The 27,670-nt window shown below is 57.1% G+C and overlaps 2 protein-coding genes across 7 annotated transcripts; one reads left to right on the top strand and one right to left on the bottom strand.

Annotated features, from left to right (window-relative positions):
* Nucleotides 1–2,644: 2,644 nt before the first annotated feature.
* On the bottom strand, nt 2,645–9,853 carry Adamtsl5 (ADAMTS like 5). Its single transcript, XM_032907912.1, has 14 exons — nt 9,720–9,853; nt 8,941–9,009; nt 8,691–8,793; nt 7,411–7,604; nt 7,220–7,311; nt 6,934–6,994; nt 6,719–6,827; nt 5,427–5,554; nt 4,755–4,866; nt 4,130–4,216; nt 3,882–4,045; nt 3,564–3,762; nt 3,411–3,482; nt 2,645–3,266 (listed from the first exon to the last, which is right to left on the bottom strand). Exons 4-14 carry the CDS (start codon nt 7,540–7,542, stop codon nt 2,965–2,967), a joined length of 1,458 nt encoding a protein of 485 aa, XP_032763803.1. The 5' UTR covers nt 7,543–7,604; nt 8,691–8,793; nt 8,941–9,009; nt 9,720–9,853; the 3' UTR covers nt 2,645–2,964.
* An 8,013-nt stretch (nt 9,854–17,866) lies between these two features.
* On the top strand, nt 17,867–25,651 carry Plk5 (polo like kinase 5 (inactive)). 6 transcript variants are annotated; one of them, XR_004388492.1, is made up of 15 exons: nt 17,867–18,048; nt 18,896–19,003; nt 19,137–19,253; nt 19,655–19,784; nt 20,094–20,181; nt 20,264–20,359; nt 20,934–21,132; nt 21,219–21,345; nt 21,537–21,613; nt 21,950–22,022; nt 22,223–22,357; nt 23,090–23,246; nt 24,146–24,249; nt 24,328–24,438; nt 25,261–25,647. XR_004388492.1 is itself a non-coding variant. In XM_032907896.1 (15 exons), exons 1-15 carry the CDS (start codon nt 17,944–17,946, stop codon nt 25,450–25,452), a joined length of 1,788 nt encoding a protein of 595 aa, XP_032763787.1. In that variant the 5' UTR covers nt 17,867–17,943; the 3' UTR covers nt 25,453–25,651. The 6 variants fall into 6 exon arrangements, 5 of the variants coding, with proteins under 5 accessions (XP_032763787.1, XP_032763761.1, XP_032763778.1 ...); XM_032907896.1 differs by having other exon boundaries at nt 22,223–22,300; nt 24,120–24,249; nt 25,261–25,651; XM_032907870.1 differs by having other exon boundaries at nt 22,223–22,300; nt 24,120–24,249; nt 25,203–25,651.
* Nucleotides 25,652–27,670: the final 2,019 nt, after the last annotated feature.

Here is a 27,670-nt window from a genome sequence, read left to right as displayed (position 1 = left end):
CTCTGCCTGGGCAGGCGAGGGCTGGTCTGTGCGCATCCGATCAGTGTGGGACAGAGCCAGAGCCTGGGTGAATGCTTGCAGACAGCAGGGGCTGCGGACTATAATGTCTGTTTAGATTTTAATTTTTGTAGATCTGCAACGGAATCTAGCAATTCCTGAATACTGGGCTGGGGCTCCACCCCCAACCACTCCCCGAGCCCCCCACTTTCGCTGAACTTTCCACCCCTGGCCCTTCAATTAGAATGTTCAGTAGAAGGGGCTGGAGAGATGGCTCAGTGGTTAAGAGCGCTGACTGCTCTTCCAGAGGTCCTGAGTTCAAATCCCAGCAACCACATGGTGGCTCACAACCATCTGTAATGGGATCTGATGCCCTATTCTGGTGTGTCTGAAGACAGTGACAGTGGACTCATGTACAGAGTACAGATTTATTCATTCTCAGAAAAGAATATCTGCTAGAAACATAGCAGTGAGGTCAGCCATGGACCTCAGCATATTTGCTCACTCATTGGGCCATAACAGTGACTGCCAGGAGGGACTCAGTCCTGGGGGTGCTGTGCATCCAACGGTTTCCAGAAAAGAGTCTTACATTCAAGGCTATCCTCTGCTACATAGGGAGTTTGAGGCGAGCCTAGGCCTAGCAGATCTTTAATCACAGCACAAACCAGAGGATATTGGGGAGTCTGAGGCCAGCCTGGTTTACACAGCAAATTGCAGACCAGCAATGGCTACATGGCGAAGTCTATATAGTAAGAACTTGTCTTAAAGAATGTAAGAAATAGGGGTTGGGGATTTGGCTCAGTGGTAGAGCGCTTGCCTAGCAAGCGCAAGGCCCTGGGTTCGATCCCCAGCTCCGAAAAAAAAAAAAAAAAAGAATAGAAAAAAAGAATGTAAGAAATAGAAGTGAGGTCGTCAGGATGGTGTGTTCCAAGGACACCAGGAGCCACTGTTCAAAGGTTCTGGGGCAGGATGGGCCTGGTGCGTTGGAGGGGCACTTGAGCAAGCCGTTGTCCCTGAAGCTGGAGCATTGGAGGTAGAAGAGGAGGGAGGGTCGACTCGGCTTTGGCCTTGGCTTTGGGACATGGGTAGTCATGTATGACTCCCATCCTCGTCCCAGGTGATGGTCCCCTTGGCCACTAGAGGCAGCAGGGTTTGTAACCGCTGCTTTGAAATGACAAGCATGGCCAGGGCCATGGGGGGATAGGTTTGCTCTGAGTCAGGGTCATGGGAAGTCCTGGGTAGGGGACTGACAGTAGTTCCTTCCCTCAGGTCAGCTGGAGGTGGGGAGGCTATAGAATTCCTGGAAGCCCTCCAAGCTTCCAGGTCAAGCCAAAACCAGCTCCTCACTAGCCCGGCTCTTAAACCACAGATGAGCTTGCTGTGGACTAGGATAGGATTTGGACTCCAAGGAGTTAGGGTCCAGCCTGGGCTATTTGAGGCCTTAATGGCTCTCCATCTTAATTTTTTTGTTTTTTGGGTTTTTTGTTTTGTTTTGTTCTGTTTTGTTTTCTTTTTTTCGGAGCTGAGGACGGAACCCAGGGCCTTGCGCTTACTAGGCAAGCGCTCTACCACTGAGCTAAATCCCCAACCCCTTGTTTTGTTTTTTTTATCCACATGGAAAGGTTTAATGAGAGAAGAGTAAAAGAGGACAGGAGTAAAGGCTGGCCAAGATGAGCATGTGGAGGGAAGGGGGGAAGGGAATAGGGAGAGAGGGGACAGAGGAGAAGAGGGGAAGAGGGCAAGAGCAAGAGGCAAGAGCTTTGTTTTGATTTTGTTTTTTTAAAGGCAAGGTTTTTCTGTATGGCACTGACTGTCCTGTAATTCACTCTGTAGACCAGGCTGGCTTCGAACTCACAGAAATCTATCTGCCTCTGCCTCCCTGGTGCTGGGGTAAAGTCATGTGCCACCACCTCTTAACTTCCATCTTGTTTATGAGGCTCAGCACAGGAACCCTGTCAGGGATGACCCTGTCCTGGTCTCTAGTGTCACATTGGCCAGCCATTATAGCTGGGTGAAGTCCCTGAAGCCTGCTGCAGACCATCTCCCAACCTGGGAATCCACGGCCAGCCACCAGGGGGCGCAAGGACTCCACAGATCCCTGTGGAGCTACACTGTGGGGTTTGGGGGGAGCTCTTGGGCACCATAGAAAGCCCTGTTAGACAAAGTGACCCCTGCTTATCCTGGCACAGCACTGCACCTCCCCTGGACCGCCGGGTCTTTCACATACAGTCGGTGCTCAATAGCTGCTCATTGGAGAACTAAGTGTCCACAGGCAGAGATGAGAACTGAGGCAAAGGGGCGGGGCAACTGGTTAGACCACGTGACAGATTCAGAACCCAGAGGGGATAGCCTTAAAGGACACCCCACTGGGGATAGCTTGCTGTGTGTCTATAGGACAGACACCCACGATATACAAAGGCGCAAATGAACCCATTGCATAGAGGAATGGAGGTCCAGCGGTTCCTGTGCACCCCAACCTCCCAGACTTCTTGTGTTGGTCTCATAATGAGCGCACTGCGTTGGGTGTTGGGTCACATCAGAAAAAGATGGGAATGGGCTTATGTCTGCACAGTGCCTGCCACTCCTAGAGTGTCTTGGAGTCCCTATAGCTCAACACGTGAGGGGGAAGGCATTCTTTGTTTCCATGTTTTTGTAAAACTTAAATAGTAATTTGAAAAGAGACAAACAGAAGTTGTTTAAAGGAAAGGTAGCCCAGGATTTTGAAGCTCCTTAAAGTTCTCAGATATGGAGTGCACCTTTAATCCCAGCATTCACTAGGGAGACAGAGGCAGGTGGATCTCTGTGACTTCAAGGCCAGCCTGGTCTACATAGAGAGCTCCAGGCCAGCCAGGGTTGTGCGCACAGGGAGACCCGAATTAAGATATACGAGCTTCCAAGTGGGAGACTTTCCTGAGTCATAGGACACCAGAACAGGAACCGGGTGACCCCGACCGCCGGGGGGGGGGGTTACACTGGACAACGCCGGGCAGCTAGTCGAACTCGGCTGTCCTCCGCAGGACTCCAAAGCCGAGCATAGCCAGCCTGAGGCAGCAGTAGCCGGTCCTGTGTGCCATCAGGGCTGACGTGTCGCCTGGTAGCCAACAGGTATTCTCGATGTGGGGCCAGTGGTGGGCATGGGCAGTGGCCTGGTGCCCACACATACTCTCGAGATCGCAGAGGCGACCGGTTTTTGTAGATGAGCAGGACCCGCACCTCGTAACGGGTCTCCTGGGCCAGGCGGTGGCGGCCCAGCACACGGGCCTGGAACACTGTATAAAGGGGACACAGAAGGTCATGTGGGCCCTCGGGACCTTTGGGTCAGCTGAGATCAAGGGTGAGGGTCAAAGCAACTATTCAGGAGGAGTTAAGGATCACTGGGGTCAGTGGAAGGGGTCAAAGGTCAGGGGTCTCACCAAAGTCGCTGCCACAGTAGTGAAGAAGCCGGTGTGCGCGACCACGGCTGTCAGGGCATGGCCCGCAGGGGTCTAGGGGAGAGGTGTGAGTGAGACGAGCTTTGCCCGCTGCCTGGTACCCCCTAAACCCCAGCACCACTGTTCCTGCTTCACCTGGTGCCAGGGATGCAACACGGGCAGGGATGGCCTCGGGGACCACAGGGGTCTCTGCAGGCTGCGGCTCCACCTCCCGAGGCTGAGGCTGTCGCAGGGGCCAGCCCAGAGCGTGCACCTGAGCCTGGAAGGAGCCATAGCGCTCCCGGGGCAGCCAGAACTCGAAGTTTACGCCCGGGTTGGGCTCCCGCAGCAGCACCTGGAGCGGGAGAGCGCACTGGAGCTGGTGACCTAACCTCCCCTCAGCACCGTGCCTCCCGTCTAACAGACCTCAGTGTCCCGCCTGTGCCTCGTCCTAAACTGTCCACATCGGCCCACCTGCAACAACAGCTCCTGGGAGGTGGGCCCGGTAGCCTGCAGAGTCTCCTCCGGACCCGCACTGCGGGTGTAAACCACGCGGGTGCCCGCGGCCTCATAGGTGCCAGGCAGGCTGAGCACACCATCACCGTTGAGCACGTAGTGCCCGTCGCGGGTCACCAGCGCTGCAAAGAATCTGTCAGCCCGTTCTCGCAGGAACCGCCTGCCCCCAAGCCCAAGCCTCAGTTTCCCCAGAGGCCCCGAGGTACCCAGGTGGTTGTGGCTGCGCTGTGTTACGCGGATGTGCCTGGCGCCCTCGGGGATCAAAGTCACGTTCCAGTAGCCGGCGAAGGCACCTGAGGCAGGCGGGAGTTTGGGGTGTAGCGCGGCAAGATTTTCTGGGACGCGGTGGCATGTACAGGGGTGCGCTGTGGTGGGATGCACTGGGACGCACTGGGGTACACAGGGAAGTATGCTCTGGAGTACGCAGAGCAGGGATACTCTGGGGTACACAAGCGAGGGATGCTCTGGGGTGCGCAGGGAAGGGATTCTCTGGGGTGCGCAGGGCAGGGGCGCTCTGGGATGCGCAGGGGAGGGATGCTCTGGGACTCGCAGCGGCGAGCTACACTTTGGGTGCGATAGTGCGCTCAGGGACCGATAGCTGAGGATAAATGAGATGATACTGAGGGGAGGCTGGGAAGGGGTTAAAAGCGCATCTATTCGAGGGAGGGTGGGACGCTCTGTCAGAGGCCAATCAGGGGAAGGCCTCGAGGAGCCGGGCCTTAACCTGTCCAATCAGCAAGAGTCTTGGCTCCCAGGAGCCAAACTCGTTAAAGGGACCCCTGTCCACCATGCTCCTCAAGCGCAGGCGGTGAGGCGGGATGGGGCAGTCACCGGCGTCGCGGAACACGCGCTGCACGAACAGGCAAGAGTCGTTAGCACCACCACAGAGGCCGCAGCGGTCCTCGAGGGTGCCGGAGCCCAGTAGTCCGTCACAGCCTGCGCTCTGTGGGGTTGGAGGTGGGGGGGGGAAACTGGGTCAGGACGGGCGGGGCTGTGGAGAGGGCGGGGCTGAGAAGAAAGGTTTGGTAGGTGGGCGGGACTGGAGGGGTTACGTGGGAGGGACCTAGTGAGAACAAGGCACTTGAGCAGAGTCTAGCGACAGGGCACGATGGTGGGCGTGGCCTGGCGGTAGGCAGGGCGTGAATATTAAGGAGGGATTTGAAGGGAGGAAGGGGCGAGAGGGTGTGCAAGACTGGAAAAATTGGTGTGCTGGGCCTGGAGAAAAGACTGAGAGAAGCCACGAATAACTTGTGACTGGAAGGTGGGTGGAGCCTGGAGCCATGTGGGCGGGGCCCTGAAGGAGGAGTCAGAGAGAAGCCCCAGTGTGGTTTGGGGTCTGAACCTGAACGGTGGGGGGGTGGAGTGTAGTTTTTAGGGACGGGGGGCTGGGGAGGGGGGTGGAAATTGATGTAACTGTCCTGAGACAGTTTGGAGTGGAGCCGTGCGTTAAGGCGGAGTCTGCAAGGAAATGGGCGTGGTGGGGCAGGATCAATGGGTCCTCACCAGACAGCGGCCTGCCACGCAGAGACCCTGGGTCCCCGGGGTGCAGGGGGTGCCATCCAGCACGCGGCCAAAGCTGTGGTAGAAGGCGTGGCCTTCAGCCAGGCAGTTGAGGTCACACAGATTGGGCGCTGAGGGCGGGAGGGGTGGTGAGTCGGGGCCTATCATCCCATCGCCAGTCCCTACAGCCAGCTAGCTCACTGTAGCTCAAGCTCAGCCTAAAGCCCTACAGGCGCCAACACTTACCGGGTATCACTTCTCGCTTCTCACCTCTGGGCTCTGCTCTCTTCATGGCCCGCCTCCACCCTTTTTTTTTTTTTTTTTTTTTTTTTTTCCGAAGCTGGGGACCAACCCAGGGCCTTGCCCTTCCTAGGCAAGCGCTCTACCACTGAGCTAAATCCCCAACCCCGCTTGCTTGCTTTTTGAGACAGGGTCTCTATACATATCCCTGGCTGTCCGAGAACTTTGTAGACCAGGCTGGCCACCTGCCTCTGCCTCTCCAGTGCTGGCATTAAAGGTGCAAGCCACCACACCAGCCCATACATTTTCCTACCTCGAGTCTTCTCCTTCCCTCCTCGTTCCATTTCTCTAGCACCTTCCCTCAATGCCTTCCCCTCTCAGGCCACACCCCCATTGCCTTCCATCCAGGCCAGGCTCCTCCTGGACCCCGCCCTTCTCCCTCCATGCTCCGCCCTCCCACTCAGGCCCAAATAAACTGCTCTTCCTGTATAGGTTCGGTAGCCCGGGAGCCCAACTGTACCACTGGCCTGCAGTGTACCTCAGTTTCCCCTGCCTGTCAGATGAAGCCCGCAGGCTTTATCTCAACCACTTGGAAGCAGGCTGGATGGTAGACTACGCTGGGGACAAGGCCAATGTAGTGGGCCGCTGTGGAGGTGGGATGGGGTGAAAGCAAGGAGGCCCGGAGCTGATGGAATGCCCTGCGGTTCAAGGCTGTTCTCATCTGTCGCCACCACTCTGGCGGCTGAAGTTGCCTGTCTCCCTTCAATCTGGAGGCGTGCTGCCCCGGGCACCCAGTTATATAATCTGCTATTTTCAGCTCCGTGCAACAACATTTCCTGTTAGTGGGATCAGTTTGAAAACTGTTGGCCTCTGGATAGAAGTCTATGTCAGTCCTCAGCCTGGAGTTGACCCTATGCAAAAGGGACCGTGTCCTTCCTTTACCAACTCCTACATATACTTTAAAACCCCATTCCAATGCCCACCTCTCAGAGTATTTCTTAACTCCTCTCAAGATTCTCATTTTCCTTTTAACCCCAGGAGATCAGGCTACTCACCCCCGTGGAAGGGCACCCATTGATAGGTTTTCTGGGTGCCCAGGACGGGGTGGCCATTGTAGAGAGAACACTGCAGGTCTCGGAATGGTATGGCCCCTGGGGGGCAGTCCTGGGTGAGCATAAAGGTGGATGGGTAAAACTGGGCAAACCAACAAGGGGTATTTGGAGTGGGCAAAACCAAGTAAGAGGGATTCAGGGCAGATTCGAGGGCCTACCGGCAGCTGGCACACCCGGTATTCATGACTGTCCCCCCAGCAAAGTTCCTCCTCAGGAAGTCTGCAAAAACCAGGGTGGTCTGAGTGTAACAGGAACCACCCCAGCCCACCCCCGCCACCGCACCCTCTTGGGGACCCCTTTCCATCACCTGCCAGGCCACCCTCCGCCCCCATCAGCCCCACCCGCATTCCAGCTGGCTCTGTAAGATTAAAGGGCACGCTGCGTGCGTGGGCAGGCAGAGGGCGCGGCCCGGTGTGTGGCAGAGGGGAGGGGCTCCCGGTTTACCGGACGCAGTGGCGTCTGCGCACTGAGACGCCCCGACCACACGAGCTGGAACACCGGCTCCAAGATCCCCAGAGCGTCCACTCTCCCGGACCCTACTTGATGGCAGAAAGAAGGGTCAGCCAGGAGGAGAGTTGAGGTCTCCCACCTCATGCACATTCCCATGTGCTTCTTGGGCTCCTTCACTCCCTTACCTGAGCAGCACCCCTCAAATCACAGCTCAGGAGAATCCACAGCAAGAACAGAAGAGGCGGGAAGAGGCGGGGTCTGAGGGAGCACTGGGTTCCCAAGAGGCAGTGATCAGCAGAATCGGAGTGAACTGCCATCTCAGCCCTGGCTGACTGTGTGGTCTTCGATGGTAGCCAAACCTCTCTGGGTTCTCTTGTCTCTAAAAAGAAATGAGGTAAAATGAGGTAACAGCAGTCTCGCCCCATCTCCGGAAAGCCTTGAAGAGGGTTAAAGCTCAGGTCAGGTACATGGTGTGGGACTAGGGACTTTATGTGTTGTAAACGGTACACTTGTGAGACAGATACAGGCAGATCTGAGTTCGAGGACAGCCTGGTCTATAGAGTGAATTCCAGGACAGCCAGGGTTACACAGAGAAACCCTGTCTTGAAAACAGCATACACACACATGCACACTTACACACACACACACACACACACACACTTACACACACACACATACTTACACGCGCACGCACACACATACTTACACACACACACACACACACACACTTATGTACACTCACGTGCACGTAGGGCAGCGCGACAAGATGCCAGCTGCACTGACTCCCTTTGAGCTGAGCTGAGTTCCAGTTGCTCACAACACGGCATGGGTGCTTGGAACCAGTCGTGGGTTCTCTTAAAGAGCAAGGTGAGATCTTGAACCCAGAGATCTCTCCAGCTCCTCCTGTGTTTACTCGAGATTTGAGACACTTTCTCACTGTGTAGCCCAGGCTGTCCCAAAACTCCCTATGTACCCCAGGCTGGTCGGTCGCTAATTCACAGAGACCCACCTGCCTCTGCTCCACAGGCCTGTGTTTTGTTTTTTTTTTAATTATTATTAATTTTTTTGAGACAAGGTCTTGTAGCCCAGACTGGTCTGAAACTTCCTTGGTAGCTAAGGACGACCTTGAACTCATGACCTTCCTGCCTCCCCTACTAGTTGCAGGACAATAGGCACTGGGCATTTGCTCTAGGACAGGCAGGCATCTTCTGCTTTTCTTTTGAGATGGGGGTCTTGATCTGTAGCTCAGGCTAGGCTCAACCTCTGAAAAAATCCTCCTGCCTCAGCCACCTGTGACAAGACTCTCTCAGACCTGCCTGGACTGCCACACACCCATCTTAATCTGGTATTATAGATACTGTGCTCTTTCATGATGCACACAGTAGGTGCCTAATGCCAGCCATTGAAGGAGTCCTTGAAGGGTACTGTTTAGTTGGCTACAAGTTTATTCGCCCCTCTCATTTACCTTCCTGGGTGGCCAGGAACCGACCATTCCGTTTTTCCAGGCCTCAGGTTCCTCATCTGTGCAGTGAAAACTCGCGGAACTCGGTCCGTGAGTCTCCGAGACCCTGTAGAGGGGCAACCAGTGGAGGCTCATTCAGAAATTCGGGGTAGAATGGGTGTCTCCCTCCCAGCATCTGGAGACTCCCAGATTGTACTCCCAGATACCCCATTAACCTAAGGGAATCCCCGTGGCAGGCGCGGGGAAGGCTGACCTGGCCTCCTGCCAACATGTGCATCATGGTCTCATCAGCCAGGAGTGCGGGCTGCGGTGCCCAGAGGGTCTGCAGAGAAGAGAGGCGGGTGGGGCTGAGTGGAGGCCTCAGTTTCCCCAACTGCAGAGACCCGATGAAGTCATTCTCAGCCCACGCCCTCCTCGTGATCCCGGCCTGGCCAGGAGGGAAGGGAACCAAGATGAAGTGAGTCCCTTCTGGGCCCCGGTCCAGGCTCTCTGAAGGGCACACGGGCTCTCAAAGTTTTGCAGCCCACAGGGTCCAGGTACCCGAGGAAGGGGTAAGGAAGGCCAAGATCTCCTAGCCCGGCTGGAACCAGGGTCTCCCGGGTTGTCCGCCAATCTGATGCCCTTTAGGGCACCTTGGGACCGAGGTGGCTGTACAAGTTGGAAACCCACGGGAGCTGCTTCAAGACGCGCGCCGGACCCTTCCCTCTGCGGACCAAGAGACCGGGCTGCCCCAGGAAGGAAGAAGGAGGCTGGGGACCGGCCATCCCATAACCCCCTTCGTGGGGGGCGGGGGCTCCTACCCACGTCGGTCAATGCCCTCTCCGGAACACTGCATCCCTGCCTGTCCGGCATTGGCGTACCAGCCACTGGGGTGCCAGTCTCCTGAGTTTCAGTCCCATCCCGGAGGAAGTGCGACCCCCAAAACTCACAACCATCCTAGGGATCGCTGCTTTCGCTCCAAGGAGAGAAAGAAACCAATCTCATCGTCGCCACACCAGGTGGAATAGCGGCAGGATACGAGGAGGGACTTACCAGTTGCTCAGAGCCCAAGGCAATGCGTCCAAGCTTCCCTGGGACGCCCCAGGGACTGGCGGAAGCGGCGGGGCCCCAAAGTGCGGGACTGCGAACTCCGTCGATCCCTCCCACCCGGGCCTCCCAGGCGCGCCCAGGCTGGGGTCACTAAGGGCGCAGGCTAGGGGCGCCCTCATGCGGCGGGAGAGAGTGCACGCGTTGGGCCAGGAGCTGCGGCAGGGGGCTGACCCACTGCGCCTGACAGCGCAGCGGCCCGGCGTTGGTCTTCGTATCCTGGGTGCCAGTGACCTTGGGAAGTCCAGCTGCGGGGCGGTGCGCGGGGGTGACTGGACTGCTATTCCGGGCGGCGCGCTCAGGGCCAGGGAATGTGCCTAGCGCTGGGGCTTGGGGTGTGATAGTACATGCCGGGGCGCCCTCCCACCCTCAGTATCCCGTCCTGCTCCGCATCACCCCACAACCAGATTTCCTACCCTCGTCCTCATCACCCGCTCAGACCAGGCTCCTCGCTCTGTCCCAACAACCCCAGGGACACCAACCCAGGTCTCCATCATCCCTACAACCGGGACTTCCCACCCTGTTCCCGTTACCCTCAATCGGACTCTCCACTCTGGTCCGCATCATTCCCCAATTAGACCTCCCTGCCTTGGTTCGCATCTTCCCTCCACAGTCAGCCTCCTCACGAGTCCCCGGCATCCCCTCACGAGGCCCCGCGCGCCCGCTGGGGGCGGAGGGACCCTCCCTGCCGCACATTCCCAGGCGCTGCCGTCACCAATGCCCCACCCGATCCCGCCCTGTAGGCCTAGGCGTCGATGCAGCTTCCCTCTCCTGGCTTTGGCCTCAAGCCCTCCGCCTCAGTTTCTCCATTCCCGGTGCCCTGCCAGTTTCCTGTGGACGACCCGACCCCATCGCCTTCGTGGCGCCCCTAGCAGCCAGGCAGAAGGCCGCGGTGCTGTGTGGGCCATGCTATTCCTGGGAGCTGAACTCGCCTCCTCTAGGAAGCCCGCCTGGCTGACCCTTGGTACAGAACACTGTCCTCCCAGGACACAGTGCCTGCTGTCTGCACTCCCTGCAAAGCAGACTGCCTGCAGCGTTTACACCATGCAGGGGACAGTGTCTGCCGTATACAGTTGCCTCAGGTTAGCCTGCTGGACAGGGCTCAGCACGGAACAGCCGTTGGAAACATCTCAGAGTCTAACAACTCCGGTGACATTATGCAAGCCACTGTGTGCACATAGCTATGGGCACAGCAGCCAAACCCAGTTCTGGGAGGTGGCCACTCTGGGCCATGACTTCAATTTCCGATACCCGTCATCCTATTGAAGAGAAGGTGTTAAGGCCAGGCATGGGGTATCAGGATAACTCCCATGGGATAGTAACTTCCAACGGGGCCAGGGAGAAGGGTTGCTTAGCCAAGGTCAGCACGAGAATGAAGGACAATGCCGGTGTCCTGCTGTGAAAGGAAGGGACCTCAGCAAAGATGAGGACAGTGTTGAGGGAGAAGCCATGTAGCAGGTCTTCTGTTTTGGTATACAGCAGGCATACACTCTGCATGGAGCATATACAGCAGACACGCATTTACAGGAGAAAATATGCAATAGATGCTATACTCCCCAGGAGAGCATAAAGTAGGCACTGAAGTGGAGTATACATGAAACACCCTGCCCTTCATGATGCGTGTATACAGAAGACACTATGTCTGGGAGAGTGCACATACAGCCAGCGCCGAGCCTGGCATGGTGCATATATACAATAGGCCCTCTCCCTTGCAGGGATAATATAGAGCAGGCACTGTGCTGCACCCCCCTGCAGTTCCGACTCAGTCCAGCAGAGGGTGCACCAGGGCTCGAGAACTCCTCTAAGTTTGCTGTTAACCTGCTCTGGACAGTGCAGCCTGCTGGGCATGGCTCTGGTCAACACCCACTCTCAGCCGGGTCCCAATCTCGGAGCTCCTTCTAGGACACATTCGCCTCTGCCAAGATGAGATTGGGGCAGGGGACAGGGCTTAGTGGGGCTCTAGGCTATCTGTAAGGCCAGGGCCCTAGGCTTGCAAACCAAATGGCCAACAGCTTGTCTTATGCACTTTAATATTTACCAAGAGGGTGAAGTGGGCGTGGCCATACACACGTGTCGTCCCAGCACTGCACACATGGAGGTAGGAAGATCGAGTTTGAGTTTATCCTCAGCTACAGAGGACGTTTGGGCTAGCCTAGGCTACAAAAAGGGTGTGTCAGCAAAACAATACAGGGGCCCGTGTCTTATTTGGCATAAACATCTCTAAGCATTCCCACGACAGCAGCCAGGAGAGGTTTACACATCTGACATCCCAGAATCGGGAGGTGGAGGCAGGGGGAGCAGAAATTAAAGTCATCACTGGCTACGGTTGAGTTCCAGGCCAACTTGAGCTCCAGAGTGAGGGTCTCGAAAGTGAGGGCCGGAGGCTGCTGTGGAGGCCTCTTCACAAGTGAACCTCGTGGTGCCCTCCCCGTGCAGGCCCTGGAGCTCTCCTGACTGAGATCCCTGAGACCATCTGGTCCCCAAGATGCTCCCTTTTGCCTCCCAAAGACACGAGTCCTGTGGCTGCTATGCAGACTCTAACCTCTCTGGGGCTCCCAGCTGCCCCTTGGCACAGGGGTGGGGTCAGAATCTGGACCTGCACTGTCGTGCTCATCCTGTGCATGGGTATTGGGAGACTGGGGGCTTCTGTCTTCCCTCTTGGGTGCTCACTAGTGGAGAAATGGCTTTGGCTTGGATACTCCTGGTGGCTGTCGCTGAGCTCCTGGGGCCTGCGGTGTTGTCAGTCCCCAAACTGCAGACAGCAGGGGAGATGCAGGGTCTGAGACTGGAGCTCTTGCACCAACCGTGGCTGAAGGAGGATGCTTGATTGCTCCTTACTTTGGCAACATTGTTGCGTGTGTGTGTGTGTGTGTGTGTGTGTGTGTGTGTGTGTGTGTGTCCATCCCTGTCCTGGTGTGTGTGCACATGAGTGTGGAGTCCAGGAGTGAAATCAGGTGTCCTCACTTCGTCTCCCCTGTGTTCTTTCAGACAGGGTCTCTCACTGGAGTGTCAGGAGTCTGGGATCCTCCTGTCTCTCCCCACCCACAGCAACTGTGCAACCCATGCCCCCCCCCCCTTTTTTAAAGACTGGGTTTCTCTGTATAGCCCTGGCTGTCCTGAAACTTGCTCTGTAGCTCAGACTGGCCTGGAACTCACAGAGATCCTCCTACCTCTGCTTCCCCAGTGCTAGGATTAAAGGTCTCCTCCACCACCGCCCACCCAGTTCCCATGCATTCTTCTGAGGAAAGGTCTCAAGTAGCTCAGGCTGGATTTGAACTCTCTCTAGAGAAGGTTGATCCTGACCTTCAACCCTGAATTGTCCTGATTCTACCTACTGGGTTTTGGGATGACAGGTATGTGTCACCGGGCCTGGATCTCTCTCCTGCTCTCTTCGCCCCTCACATCTGCTGACACTCAGCTTTTCCTGCCATTAGCAAAAAGACCCACGCAGACAAAAACAGATCACTCCTGCGGAAACCTGGCCAGTTCCGATGTCCCCACAGCACCCTGTTCAGCGGGTCGAACAACGTCCCCTGCTCTAAGGTTGATGCCTCGTCCGGCAGGAGAAAGATAAGGAGAGGGGCCTGTGCGGCAGAAGTCCCACCTGCTGGGCAGTGGCACTCAGGTCCCCTGAGGACATCAGCTCTGTCAGCAGGAACATGGATGACTCGGGAATAGCACAAGGACCAAGCAGACGTGAACCAGCAGGGAGAACTCACTTTGGGGGCAAACAAGGAATGCAGTAAGACCGGAATAGAAGGGTAACCTCCTGCCTCCACCCCCTGATGCTGGGCTTCAAGTTGAGCACCACCATCACCCAGCTAGCAATTGGGTCCATCCTCCAGCTGCAGCGTGTGACACAGAGTCTGTTTGTGGCTGTATGACATTCCAGCCTGTGGACGGGGCACACTGTGTGTCCGTGCACTGTGTGGACACTGCTGTCCTCGGAGGATTTATGGCAAGAGCACTCTGGAGATGCGACTCTGTATGCTGAGGTCCTGGGGTGGGGTAGGCATCACAGGAAGAGAGAGGAGAGAGAGGGACGGCTGTGGGAGGACACAGGAGTCTCACCCCACCCCGGCCTGGAAGGTACCACAGTGTGGAAACCTTCAAGCCTCCTGGCTGTTGGGAGCTGGAGTCAGCTTATGCCGTGGGCAGAGGCCCTGGCCAGTGAGCCCAGGCCCAGGGGTGGGGCTGACACTTTCCCGTGTTCCTTTCTGACTGTGAAACCTCTGCCCAGGTCTCAGAGACCCCCCATTTGGGTTTGGGTGTCAGTGGCCCAACCCACCCCATTCTGCAGATAGATTCTGCCCGAGGGGCTCTGCATCTGAGAGGCTCAGAGCGGAGATGGGGAAGGGCGGAGTGGCTCCTGTCATCTGTCCCCACTGCTGCCATTAGAGTCAGCTACTTTCCTGGGCAGTCAGCACACTGGGGGTCTCTCCCCCACACACTCATATGCTGGGTCATATCGCCCAGATCCTGGGGTGTCTGGAGTGTTCAGACGGTCATTTCCCTCCTACCTCCTTGTGCCTGGGACTCCAAGTCTCTGGGGATGTTTTGTGAGCAGCTGAGGGCTCACGGGTGCAGCTGTGTGGAGCCCAGATAGGGACAAGGCACTGTCCTCAATCATGTGGCTGGGAGGCCTGTGCCACCTCTTAAAGACCCATAGCCAAGCTGTTCCTGGGCCTCTGGGGAGTTTCAGCAGCAAGGAGCAGTCACCCCCTCCACCTGCAGCAGGTATTTTGAGCAATACTTCCTCAAACTTCTCCAGAGAAATCTGCTGAGTCTCAAGAGTTATCTCGGGTCAGCAAAAGAGCAGAGACGGGAGGGGCCAGGGCTGGGCACGGGCGTACAGCAGTTTGGGGTGTTGGGGGTGGGCAGCCAGGCTGAAGTCGTGCCTAAGGCCGTGGGCCATGGGGGCTCAGTGACTGTGAGTAGCATAAAGCTGGCCAGTGTTTGTCAGGTGTGACAGAGCAGGCCTGCCACTGAGCACTCTGGAGGCGGAGACAGGATTAGGAGTTCCAGGCCAGCCTGTGCTATGTGAGCATTTCTTTCTTTTTAGTGCATGGCTCAGCGACTTGAAGCTCAACCACAGGCCCGTGCAGTTGTCCCTACCGTTTATCTCCAGAACTTTCCATCCCCCATCCTGAAGCTCCGTCGCCATTCGGTGTGAACTCTCACCCACCCCCAACTTCCAGCACCCACAAACCCACTTCCAGTCTCTGGATTGGCTCCTCCCTGACATGTACTGTCATGGAGTTCCAAACGGTGTGGCCTTTTGCATCTGGGTCTCTCACTGAGCACAATGTCCTTAAAGGCCCTCAGTGGTGTGGGTGTTAAAATCTCCTTCCTGTTCATGGCTGCATGATATTCCAGCATGTGGGTAGGCCTCCTCATGTGTTCCCCATCCATTCCTGCTGGCTGCTGGGGACAGCTCTGTCTTTGCCCATATTTCCCTAAATCCTCCTTCTTTTCTTTCTTTCTCTCCTTTGAGTTTTTGAGACAGAGTGAATCCACTATGTACCCAAAGCTTGAAACTCACAATCCTCCTGCCTCAACCTCTTGGGCAGCTGGGATTGCAGCCCTCCTAGCCTTGTGATGAGCATGGAACTCACACCCCATGCCATTCAGAGCTTGCAAGCCCACAGCTCAGGTGACCCCAGGGTACATTTCACTTAGACATTACTCGTCACCCCCCAGTGGAGACCCCAAGCCCTTCCTACAATCCTACCATCTCCTAATGTTGTCAAAGACCTTTCAGGAGAGCCAGGGTTGGTGTTAGGCTGGGTTGGAATGGGCAGGCAGGCTGGGGAGTGGGATGTCCCTCCTCAGTGGGGCACAGGCTAGCAGGAGGCCACCTTGCTCCCCGTGCAGTCTCAGCCAGAAGCCCCAGGAGCAGCCAGGAGAGAGAGAGAGAGAGAGAGAGAGAGAGAGAGAGAGAGAGAGAGAGAGAGAGAGAGAGCGCTAGCCATCAGCTGATATGCATGCTGCAGGGCTCCAGGCCAGACACAGTCTCTTCTGTCCCAGGAACTTGCTGTTATTCTGTGGACTCAGCCACCCACCCAAGTGCCTGTCTCTGCTCTTCTCTGGGGCAGGGAACCAGGGACCACAATGAAGCTGCCAGTTATCCAGGGTCCACCCTACCCTACAGCCATGGTGGGGGACCCAGAGCTTGCGAGAGCCCCAGTTACTTCATCTGCCACTTGGGGCTTGAACGACCCCTAACCTAGAGACCAGGTCCCAGAAAAGGCTTTGAAAGTGTCTCGGGCCTTTTAATGTCGTCACTGCTCTGTGTCACGGCCAGCACATGCACTCCACAACGCCCCTGTGGGTGTCAGAGGACACCTTTTGGGTGGGAGTCGGCTCTTCTTTCAGTGTGGGTCCCAGACACTGAGCTCAGGCTGTTGGGATTCAGAGGCAGGCGTTTTAAACCTGCCGGGCATCTCAGGGCTCCCAAAGGCCGCCTCCTTTTCCAGTGTGCTTGACCTGGAACCAGCTCCGCGTAGCATCTTTTTTATTTTGATTTGATTTGATTCGGTTTTGGCTTTTGTGAGACAGGGTTTCTCTGTGTAGCCCTGGCTGCCCTGGAACTCATGCTGCAGACCAGGCTGGCCTAGAACTCAGAGAGATCCTCCTGCCTCTGCCTCCGCCTCCCAAGTGCTGGAATTAAAGACATGATCCACCACTGTCAGGCTCTTTAGGCTTCTCAAACATGTCCTTTATAGGGGCTGGGCTCCAGCTATCTGGGGTGGGGTGGGGGCACAAAGAGCCCTTCAGAGATTGGCACGAAGTAGGTATTCAACCAACCCAGAGTTGTTTACCAAACATGGTAGGTGTTCAGCCAACAATGGACTGAGCTGACACAGAAAGACAGGTCTACAGGAGGAGCTGAGTGCCAGCCATGGGAGTGGCTCTGTTCCACTCCCTGTCGCCCCTCCCCACCCCCACCCTGACTGGCTTCCCATTAGCAGGGGTCCTGGGCTGCAGCTCTTACCTCTGAGCAACTGGGAACTCTCGCCCCAGCTCCAGAGGAGACACCAGGAAATTGAACCACCCTCGGTGCACACTAGCCACTTAGCTCACCTTCAGGGCTCCCTAGGGACCACTAAGACTTAGGAGCACTCAAGGGATGCTTCTTGTCCCCCTCAGTGGCACGGGCCAGGCTAGATTCCAAATTCTGGCTCTGGAAAATTCCATAGCCTGAATCCAGCCACACGGAGTGAGGCTAATCCCTCCGCATTTACTGTGTTATGTAACGTTCGGGATTAATACTAGAAGCAGATGGCTCACACCCTGCCCTGTGCCTGCCTGGCTTTGTGAGTGAGGGGACTCCCACCTGGCACCCGCAGGCGGGGCCCAGGGACCCAGATCCTTAAGGTGCAGAAATGTTTTATTCAGGACGGGGTGTGGGGGCGGGGGTGTGAGGGGTGGGATCGCGAGAGGTAGCCTGGGGTTCTGAAGTCCCTCGGTTCCTTGATCTCTTCTGTCAGCCCCACCCAAATTTCCATCTCCATCTTAAGGGTCAGTGCGTCTTAGGCCATCAGACCTAGCGTCACGCACATGCCCACATCTGCCCCTCCCTCATCCTGGTTGCAATGCCTTCGGTGGCGCCCCATGCCACAGTGACTCATTTGTGCCCATAGACTCCCAGCCCTGCTTCTTCGGTCCATATATCCCCACACATCCTTAGGCTGCCCTCTCTGAAGCCCGCTGAGCCTCGCCAGTGCTCAAGTTGATGAAGCCCCACAGGTCGTTCCCGTAGGGAGCAGCCACATGCGCTTGGTTCGCAGGTTGCGGGCCTCCCATGTACCCCAGAGGAATCCTTGGGCAGGCACCTCTGCAAAGGAACTAGCCGAGTTCTCTGGACCTCAGTTTCCCGGGTGGGTGAACTGGGCGCTTGTTAAGAAGTCCCAAGAGGTGCGAGGTTGGGAGCGCGGCAGAACTGAGCCAGGTATCTATCTGGCTGCCACTTGGCTCCAGAGCACCTGCCACTCGGCTTGGTGCTGGCGGGATCCCACGGGCATCCGGGCTCCGCCCCGCCCCGCCCCGCCCCCACTCTCCAATAAGACCCGCTCCTGCTGCTCTCCGGCCCACAGCGGCAGCGCTGCAGGCAGCACTGGCTTGCGCAGTTCCCGCGCGCGCGCTGCGCACCCAGGCCCACCCCGCGTCGATGGAGCCCCGGTTGAGGCGGCGGCGGAGCCGCCAGCTAGTGGCCACCTTCCTGCGTGACCCGGGCTCAGGGCGCGTGTACCGGCGCGGGAAGCTGATCGGCAAGGTGGGTGTTCCCGCGCGCGTACACACACACACACACACATACACACACACACACACACACACACACACACTAGTTCAAAGCGCGGGAACGGAGAGAGCCGAGGGGGCGGGGATCTCGAGCAGGACGGGACCCGAGAGCCATGGCTGGAGCCTCGGGTCCCCTGAGTTTGGGGTCCGGGCTGTACGGTGGATGGCAGGGCGGGAACCACACTTGGCGCTCTGTCTGCAGGCTGTGCGGAGCGTGTGCAGGGCGTGTGCCGGGTGTGTGTGTGTGTGTGTGTGTGTGTGTGTGTGTGTGTGTGTGCTGGGTGTTTACATGCTGTCAGACTGGGTGTTGTGTGTGTTGAAGCGCTGTGGAGAGATGCTCGGCTGGGTTGTGTGGGAGCTTCCTGTGTGAGTGCTGTGGTGGATGCCAAGTCCGGAGTGTTTGTAGGTGTGCGAAAGTGCTGTGAGGGGGTGTGTCTGGGTGTTATGTGGGGGTATGCGGTGCCTGGATACTATGTATGTGTGTGGATAAGTTGTGGGGGTGCTGTGTTTGTTGGTGTTGTGTGTGTGAGTGATCTGTATGGAGTTTGTATATTTGGATTTTGTGTGTGGATGTTCTGTGTGGGTGCTGTGTGGACATTATGTGTGTGGGTTTTGTGTTTCAGGGTGTCGTGAGTCCCTCACTGTCCTGCGTCCGGGAGTACACGTGTCTCCTGCTCTGGCAAAGTCCGTGGGTCTCTTGTCTAGCATGTGCGACTAGGGTGTTGGGGTGTGATCGCTGCAGTATCTCGTCTTGGCTGAGTGTGTTGAAAGCCAGTGTCTCCAGGTGTGATCTGCTGTCTCCACCTTATTGTCCTCCGCAGGGCGCCTTCAGCCGCTGCTACAAGCTCACGGACATGTCCACCAGCGCGGTGTTTGCTCTTAAGGTGGTGCCGAGGGGCGGAGCGGGGAGGCTGCGCCTGCGCGGGAAGGTGAGACCTCCTCCGCCTCAGCCCCCGTTACCCACGGCCTGTCCTCGAGTTCCCCTGCTTCCCTACCTGCGAGCGAGCCGGGCCTAGGGCCTGTCTCCTGCACTGCAGCTGAGGGTCCTTCATGGGGACACAGGTGGAGCGTGAGATCGCCCTGCACAGCCGCCTGCGCCACCGCAACATCGTGGCCTTCCACGCACACTTTGCTGACCGCGACCACGTGTATATGGTGCTGGAGTACTGTAGCCGCCAGGTGGCCCCAGTGGGAAGGGGCCTGGGGTGGGGCTTGCGACAATGGGGCGGGGCTTGTAGCATGGGCGGAGCTTAGTGTACGTGGGTGGGGCTTGATAAGCCAGGCAGTGTGGAGCAGTGTCAAGCACTCCCGGTCCCTTGAGAGGGGTTCTGAGGTGGGGCAGGGGGCAGGTCACTGAGAGCCAGGCAGGAGGCCTCTCCCCTGTCCTATCTGTGCCTCTGCCCCGCTGTGACTATCTGCTTGTGCAGACACCATGTTCACTTGGAGCCCCCCCCCGTCCAGTCACTAGTGTCCCCTGTCCCACATATAACCCTGTGCACCCACCTGGCCTTAACACCCTCAGCCCTGCTCTCCCACCCAGAATCCACAGCCCATCTAACAAGTGCCAGGTTCCCCTACAGTCCTTGGCTCATGTGCTGAAAGTGCGGCGGACCCTGACGGAGCCTGAAGTGCGCTACTACCTTCGGGGCCTGGTCAGTGGCCTCCGCTACCTGCACCAACAACGCATCGTGCACAGGGACCTGAAACCCAGTAAGCATAGGAAAGGGACTTTACCGGGGCTGGGAGGATGGTGAGGTCTGGGAGGATGGTGAGAGACTGGGAGGATGGTGAGGGGGATGGAAGGATGGTGAGGGGGATGGGAGGATGGTGAGGAGATGGGAGGATGGTGAGGGGGATGGGAGGATGGTGAGGGGGATGGGAGGATGGTGAGAGACTGGGAGGATGGCGAGGGGACTGGGAGGATGGTGAGGGGGCTGGGAGGATGTTGAAGGGATGGGAGGAAGGTGAGGGACTGGGAGGATGTTGAGGGACTCATGCTCTGCTCCCCCTCACCTGCAGGTAATTTCTTCCTTAACAAGAACATGGAAGTTAAGATAGGTGACCTGGGGCTGGCTGCCCGTGTGGGGCCCGCTGGCCGCTGCCACAGGTGACTGTGACAGGCTCTGGGTGGTCCTGCGTGGGTCTAGGGAGCTCTGGCCTTCCTGACCCTCCCATGATTCCCTCCCAAGGGTGCTCTGTGGGACTCCGAACTTCCAGGCTCCTGAAGTGGTGTCCCGAAATGGACACTCGGCCAAGTCTGACATCTGGGCCCTGGGGTGCATTATGTAAGTGACAGTCTGGGGGACCTGGGTCTGGGGAAGGTGGCAGGTGAGGGGTGGGAAGGGAGGGGTGGGCTGTCTGGGTGAGACCAGATATGGGCAGGAAGAGCAATGGTGGGCAGATGTGTGTGCGCACAGGAGACCCAGTGCTAGAGCTGGGACTGGCTGTGGAGATGGAGCTGGCCTTGAATTCATGGAGATGGCCTCGCCTCTGCCTCCCGGGTGCTGAGATTAACAATGCACAGCACCACACCCAGTGGGCATCTGGCCTTTATGTCCAGGTCTTGGTTTCTCTCCTGTCTCAGTGTCAACTGAGTTAAAGTGGGGCTGGGGCCCAGTTAGCGAGATGTTGGCCTGGCACGGAAGCCCTGGGTCCCATCCTCAGAACCAACGGGCAGTGCCAAGTCATCCCAGTGAGGGCACGAGGGTTCAAAGGGCATGTGCAGGGAAAGCAGGGTGCAGGCGGAGAGGGTGCGTGTGTCCGAGATGGGGAGCCGGCCGGGTGTAGAATGGAAAGGGTGTGTAGTCCCCGAACACCCAGGAGTTCCTGGCTTTCCTGCTCCACCCACCCTGGCCCCAGGTACACGGTGCTGACGGGCACGCCCCCCTTCGCTGCCGCACCCTTGTCCGAGATGTACCAAAACATCCGAGACGGTCACTACCTTGAGCCCACTCAGCTGTCACCCAGCGCCCGTAGCCTCATTGCACGACTTCTGGCACCGGACCCTGATGAGCGGCCCAGCCTGGACCACTTACTGCAAGATGACTTTTTTAGTCAGGTGAGGAGGGGCTTTGCAGGGCGGGCCCCCGGGGACCTAGGTTTCATCCCGATCCAGGGCTGACCCCAAGCCCACCAACTCCACAGGGCTTTACCCCAGAGCGGCTGCCTCCACATTCCTGCCACAGCCCACCCGTGTTTGCCTTCCCCCCGCCACTGGGCAGGTTGTTCCGGAAGGTGGGCCAACTCCTGCTGACCCAGTGCCGGCCGCCCTGTGAGTAGCTGTCCCTTGGCTTGTCACGGCCTCTTTTCTGTCCCATATCATGTCTGTCACCTGTTCCCTCCTCATTTCCACTGGTCTCTCGATTCTGTGGTCACTTCTCCAAGGCCATGACACAGTGGATGGGGGAGAGGGTGGGTAGGGGATGTCTGCATCTCTGTCCCCCAAACCTGTGCCTCCCTCAGGTCCCTTTACCTCAAAAGAGGCCTCAGGCCCGGGAGAAGAGAGCACAGAACCCGACCACATGGAGGCCAGCAACGAGGCAAGTAATTTAGTCAGGGCCTGGAGACCTCTGAAGGCCTCTGCAGCGTAGGCTTCCCTGCAGACTCGGACTGAAGGTTCTGTCCGTCCATTTAAGGGACCCCAGACCATGAACACTGCTGTCCCTGAGTCACAGACCCAGCCCCTCACTGGGAGATTCTAGGCAGGCCTCTTACAGCTCCTGTCCTCCTGCCCTGCATTTATGGGGTCCCCGATGCAGCTGGCAAGTCTTGTCCAAAAAGGAAACCTGTGCTTAGTGCAAAGTGGGGTGGACTCTGGGGCTCCCTCGGGGCTCCCTGCACCTCTCTTCTCCTCTCTAAACACCTCTCCGCCTCAGGAAGGGGCTCCTCTCTGCACCGAGAGCCGAATCCACCTCCTCACTCTTGGAACCCCTCGGACTGACCCGGCCGGTGAGCAGAACGTCTCACCCCTAGCCAGTGTCACAGATGCTGAGTGACTGGGACTTACTTGCCTGTGTCCTGCTACGGAGCACAACCGCCTTTGAGAATCGGGGTTCGATATGACATGGATTTGAGTGTGGGGACCAGGCTAGTGGGAGGGCACCCCTCGCCAGGGCTGTCTGGGCCCCTACATGACTCTGTCTCAACAGATGCGAAGGGGACCTTGGCCCTGCAGCTGGAGGTGGCAACCAGAAAACTGTGCCTCTGCTTGGATGCAGGACCTGTGGGTAGGACGGCCACCCCAAAGTGCAGGACTGAGGCAGCCTGGAGGGGCCCTAAACCAGGCTTCCTCCACACCCAGACCCAAACCCCAGGCCAGACCCTGACCCTGACCCTGACCCAGACCCAGACCCAGACCCAGACCCAGACCCAGACCCAGACCCAGACCCCGACCCCGACCCCAGACCCAGACCCCCCCCCGACCCCGACCCCGACCCTGACCCCGACCCCGACCCCGACCCCGACCCCGACCCCGACCCTGACCCTGAGACCCAGACCCAGACCCAGACCCAGACCCAGACCCTGACCCAGACCCAGACCCTGACCCAGACCCAGACCCAGACCCAGACCCTGACCCAGACCCAGACCCTGACCCAGACCCAGACCCAGACCCAGACCCAGACCCTGACCCAGACCCAGACCCTGACCCAGACCCAGACCCTGACCCGGCCCCCCCGGCCCGACCCCGACCCGACCCTGACCCTGACCCAGATCCAGGCGCCGACCCGACTCTGACCCTGACCCTGACCCTGACCCTGACCCTGACCCAGATCCAGACCCGACCCGACTCTGAGCCCTGACCTGACCCTGACCCGACCCTGACCCAGACCCGACCCGACCCGACCCGACCCGACCCCCCGACCCGACTCTGACCCTGACCCAGACCCCGACCCCCGACCCCGACCCGACCCTGACCCCTGACCCCAGACCCGACCCCGGCCCGACCCGACCCTGACCCTGACCCTGACCCCTGACCCTGACCCTGGGTTGTCTTCTTTCTTTCTCCTCACACACAGCTGGACAGGACCCCCCTGGGGAGCAGCGCTCTGTCCTCTGGGCTCCCAAGTGGGTGGATTATTCCCTCAAGTATGGCTTCGGTTACCAGCTGTCGGATGGGGGCAGTGGCGTGCTGTTTCGGGATGGCTCCCACATGGCCCTGCGCCCCCCAGGAGGGTAATTAGTGGGGCTCCTCTCCCCAGGGACCAAGCGTTACCTCGTGTCTTGATTAATTCCCCAGCTACATGTGAGCCATCTGCCAGTCGGAGGAAACACGTGTTTTAGTTTTTGAAACAGTTTCTTCATGTAGCCCAGGCTGGCCCCAAACTCACAGGGATCCTCCTGCCTCTGCAATGCTGAAATTAAAGGCTTGGCCACCAATAACAGGCTGGACTTCTTCTTTCTTTCTTTCTTTCTTTCTTTTTTTTTTTTTTTTTAATTCTTTTTTTTTTGGAGCTGGGGACCGTCTTTCTTTCTTTCTTTCTTTCTTTCTTTCTTTCTTCCTTCCTTCCTTCCCTTCTCTCTCTCTCTCTCTCTCTCTCTCTCTCTCTCTCTCTCTCTCCTCCCCCCCCCTGTTTAATTTATGTATATGTGTACTGTCTTCAGACACACCAGAAGAGGGCATCAGATCCCATTACAGACGGTTGTGAGCCACCGTGTGGTGCTGGGAATTGAACTCAGGACCTCTGAAGAGCAGTCAGTGCTCTTAACCGCTGAGCCATCTCTCCAGCCCCATATTCTTTTTGTTGGGGGAGGGAACCCAGGGCTTGGCTGATGCTCCGCCATTGAGCCCACCTGACATTTTTACTCTAGTGGTTTTTGATGGGTGGGCAGGGAGGAGGCTGGGCTGGCCAGGAAAGCAGTGGCCATTTCCATGGAGACAGGAGAGGACCCGGGACCTGATGTAGATGGGCACAGAGAGGTGTGTCTGGCGTGGCCAGCACCCGACTAGCCAGGGTTACACGGAGCGGCAATGAGGTACAGCGCTGTGGGAAATGTCCCCAGGCACAGGGTGCCCAGACAGACACTCATTCAAGTCCCTGATCCCAGCCATGTCTCCTACCAACCTGACCAAGGGACTCTGTGGATCTTCGCCCTGAGGGACGTCCCCGGCCCACTCCGCGCCAAGCTGGCCGTCCTGAGGCTCTTTGCCTGCTACATGCAGCGGCGTCTGCGGGAGGTGAGGGCCCGGGGTGCGGGGAGGGCCAGAAGAGAGAGGTGGGGACCGGAGAGACCCTGATCCAGCGTGTCCCCGCAGGAGGGGACAGCGCCCATGACGGCCACACCCGCCTCTCCTGACTTCTGTCTGCTGAGCTTCACCGCTGATGCCCAAGCTCTGGCCATGCTCTTTAGCAATGGGACAGTGCAGGTGAGTGAGCAGCACCAGCGCTCAGACCGCGGGTCCCACTGCCCTGCGGGGTCCTGTGTCTCACAGTGTGGAGTGAGTGCGAGGGGCGCAGCGCCGGAGCAGCACTGCCCTGAGATGGACCCGAGGGGCCTGAGCTTCCAACCGAGCCTTGGCTGAGGTTGGGGCTGTACCGGGTTTGTAATAACGACATTAATTAATAAAGAAGATGGGACATCTTCGTGATGGGGAAGTTCAGGAGCTCAGAGCTATCCCAGTCACGTGAGGCCATGCCAAAGGAAAACAAATGCAAAGAACAAATAGAGTACAGGATGGGTTGGCGCCATGGCTCAGTGGTAAAGGTCTTGCCTCCAAGCCTGACGACTGGGGTTCAATCCCCAGGACCCCACCTGATAGAAGGAGAGAGCCAAGTCCTGAATGTTGCGCTCTGACCTCTCCGTGTGTGCCATGGCAAAACCATGTACAAATCCACACAAATTATACAAAATGCAAAAAAAAAATAAAAAGGAGAGGGGGGGGACAGGGAAGAGAGGAGAGAGAAGAGAGAGAGAGAAAAAGGGAGAGAGAGGAGAGAGAGAAAGAGAGAGAGGAGAGACAGAGGGAGAGAGAGGAGAGAGAGGAGAGAGAAGAGAGGAGAAAGAGGAGAGAGGAGAGAGAGAGAGACTAAACAAACAAATGGGTGTAAATGCAACTGGTTAATGTGGGCAGGTGAGGGCCCCAGCTGAGCCATTTTTTCTGCCCTTGACCCCGAGTCTGACCTCTTACAGGTGCCTATCCTGAGGGTGACCACTGGGGCTCACCTTGACCTTGGTCTCTCTCTCCCAGGTCAGTTCCAAAACCTCCCCACTCCAGCTGGTGCTGAGTGGGGAAGGCGAGGACTTTCTGCTCACCATCCAGGAGCCAGGGGGACCCAGCATGGGCACCTCCTACACGCTGGACGTCCTGCGGAGTCACGGCGTCAGCCTCGCGGTCCGCCACCACCTGCGCCTTGGACTGCATCTGCTTCAGAGTGTCTAAGGAGCCGGATGGAGGTTGGGGCGGACCTCTGCGTGATGGTGCTGGTGTCTGTTTCCGTCTGCGCTCCTCCGCCACAGCCAGTGTCTGTGGAGGGTGGACACATTGGGACCTCTGATGGGTGGGCGTCTTTGATTATTTGACTACTCAAGGTAGACTTTTTTTGGATTTTCATTAAAGAAAACAGAACCCTTTAAACTGCTGCCTGCTTCAATTTTGCTTGTTTTAGTTTTCCTTATTTTATGTGTGTATGCAGAGAGGATAGCGTATGTCTGTACGGATGTAGCAACTGTTGATAATAAATCTGGCGGCCAGTATCTTAGGCAGGAAATAAAAGGTAGAGCATCCTGGAGGAGAGAGGATTCTGGGATAGCACGAGGTGCGAGACCTGGGAAGACGTGAGACAGACATGGTTCCTGAGCACAGGTGACTGGCCACCTGGCAGAATGCAGGCTAAAATAATTGGGTCATCTAAGTCATGATCTAGTCAGAGAAGAGCCTAGCTATATGGCCAAGATATTTGTATATACTTTAACTCTAAGCCTTTTTTCTGGGAGCATGGTGCTGGGAGGAAGAACCAGCCCTTATTTCTACACGAATAAGTTCTCCTTGCATGTATGTCTGGGCACTGCATGGGCGCCTAGTATTCGTGGAGATGAAAAGAGGTTGTCAGCCTCCCCAGAGCTGGAAATGCAGACATTCATGAGCCACCATGTGGTTGCTGGGAATGGAATCTGCCTCATCAGCAAGAGCAGCAGGTGCTCTCAACCGCTGAGCCATCTCTCCAGGTCTCTTTTGTTTGTTAAGAGACATGGTATCCTTGTAGACATGGCTGGCCTCAGCCTCAGCGTCTCCTAAGCACAGGACCACAGATGTGCGCCATCACGCCTGCCGTTCTCGAGCGTTGCACAAAGGCCAGGAAGAGCATCTGCCAGAACTGTTCCTATGCAGGTGGGAGCTAGATTCTCACCCTGTAATAATTAGTACCAGGAGTGGGGCTGTGTAACTGAAATTAACAATGAGAGAGGTTTACTTGATGGAGGTCATCAGGAAAAGGACTGTAGAACATGGGCAGGCTGAGACCTGGGTCGGGTCTCAAGACAGAATGATTGTCACCAAAAGAGGTGCTTCTGTCACAGAGTGGGTGAGATGGGGACACTGCTCAGTGCCCAGTTCTCACTGAGAATAACCTGGCACAGTATCCTCAATGCCTTGGGGAACTGCAGTTTACATTCATTTTATTTTATTTTTGAAACAGGATTTCTCCATAGCCCTGGCTGTCCAGGAACTCACTCTGTACACCGGCTGGGCTGGCCTCAAACCCAGAGAGCCTCCTGCCTCTGCCTCTTGAGTTCTGGGATTAAAAGTATGGGCCACTAACCCCAGCAGGTTTTCTTATGTCTCCTGGAGTGCCTGTGCATGGGTAGCACCACGCGCTGTAGCAGGACTCCCATGCATCAGGTAGTTGAGAAAATGCCCTACAGACCTGTCCACAGACCAGTCTGATGGCGGTGGTTTCTCCGTTGAGATTCCTCAATTCTGGCTTGTGTCAAGTTGGAAAAAACAAAAAAACAAGGACCTAACGGGAACTGTGTTAGTCGTGATTTCTGCTGTGGTGAACAGACACCATTTTTATAAAGGAAAACATTTAATTGGGGCTGGCTTACAGTTTCAGAGGTTCAGTCCAGTGTCATCATTGTGGAGGGGGTGCTGGAGGAGGAACTGAGGGTTCTACAACCACAGGCAGCAGGAAGAGAGAGTGACACTGGGCCTGGCTTGAGCACTGAGACTACAAAGCCCGCCCCCAGGGACACACTTCCTCCACCAAGGCCACACCTCCTAGTACTGTCACTCTCCAGGAAGTCATTTTCATTCAAATCACCACCAGGAGGACAGGTACAGTACCTGTGGTCTATAAACCCTACAATATGACATGAGCTGGGAGACCATGGTGAGAGGCTCAGTCCGCACACCAGCACGAGGACCTGAATCCACACTACTATCCACAGAAATGGATGCTAGTCATCTGAGGCTCAGGCTGAGGCTGAGGCTGGAGAGGCTGAGGCTGGAGAGGCTGAGAGTGGAGAGGCTGAGGGTAGAGAGGCTGAGAGTGGAGAGGCTGAGGGTGGAGAGGCTGAGGGTGGAGAGGCTGAGGGTAGAGAGCCTGAGGGTAGAGAGGCTGAGGGTGGAGAGGCTGAGGCTGATGGTGGAGAGGCTGATG

Source organism: Rattus rattus, chromosome 1 (genome assembly GCF_011064425.1).
Source record: "Rattus rattus isolate New Zealand chromosome 1, Rrattus_CSIRO_v1, whole genome shotgun sequence".
NCBI classification, from domain to species: Eukaryota; Metazoa; Chordata; class Mammalia; order Rodentia; family Muridae; genus Rattus; species Rattus rattus.
Note: the sequence above shows the minus strand (reverse complement) of the source record. Positions and strands in the feature narration are given on the sequence as shown.

Excerpts from the sequence above, each read along its gene's own strand:
- Adamtsl5 (XM_032907912.1), bottom strand. The coding sequence starts at position 7,542 with ATGGCAGTTCACTCCGATTCTGCTGATCACTGCCTCTTGGGAACCCAG. Across the intron at positions 5,555-6,718 it reads ATGGGTGCCCTTCCACGGGG|CGCCCAATCTGTGTGACCTC; the intron begins GTGAGTAGCCTG and ends TCCCGCCCTCAG. Across the intron at positions 3,267-3,410 it reads CTACTGTGGCAGCGACTTTG|TGTTCCAGGCCCGTGTGCTG; the intron begins GTGAGACCCCTG and ends CCCTTTATACAG.
- Plk5 (XM_032907862.1), top strand. The coding sequence starts at position 17,944 with ATGGAGCCCCGGTTGAGGCGGCGGCGGAGCCGCCAGCTAGTGGCCACC. Across the intron at positions 19,254-19,654 it reads TGGAGTACTGTAGCCGCCAG|TCCTTGGCTCATGTGCTGAA; the intron begins GTGGCCCCAGTG and ends GTTCCCCTACAG. Across the intron at positions 24,439-25,202 it reads TTAGCAATGGGACAGTGCAG|GTGCCTATCCTGAGGGTGAC; the intron begins GTGAGTGAGCAG and ends GACCTCTTACAG.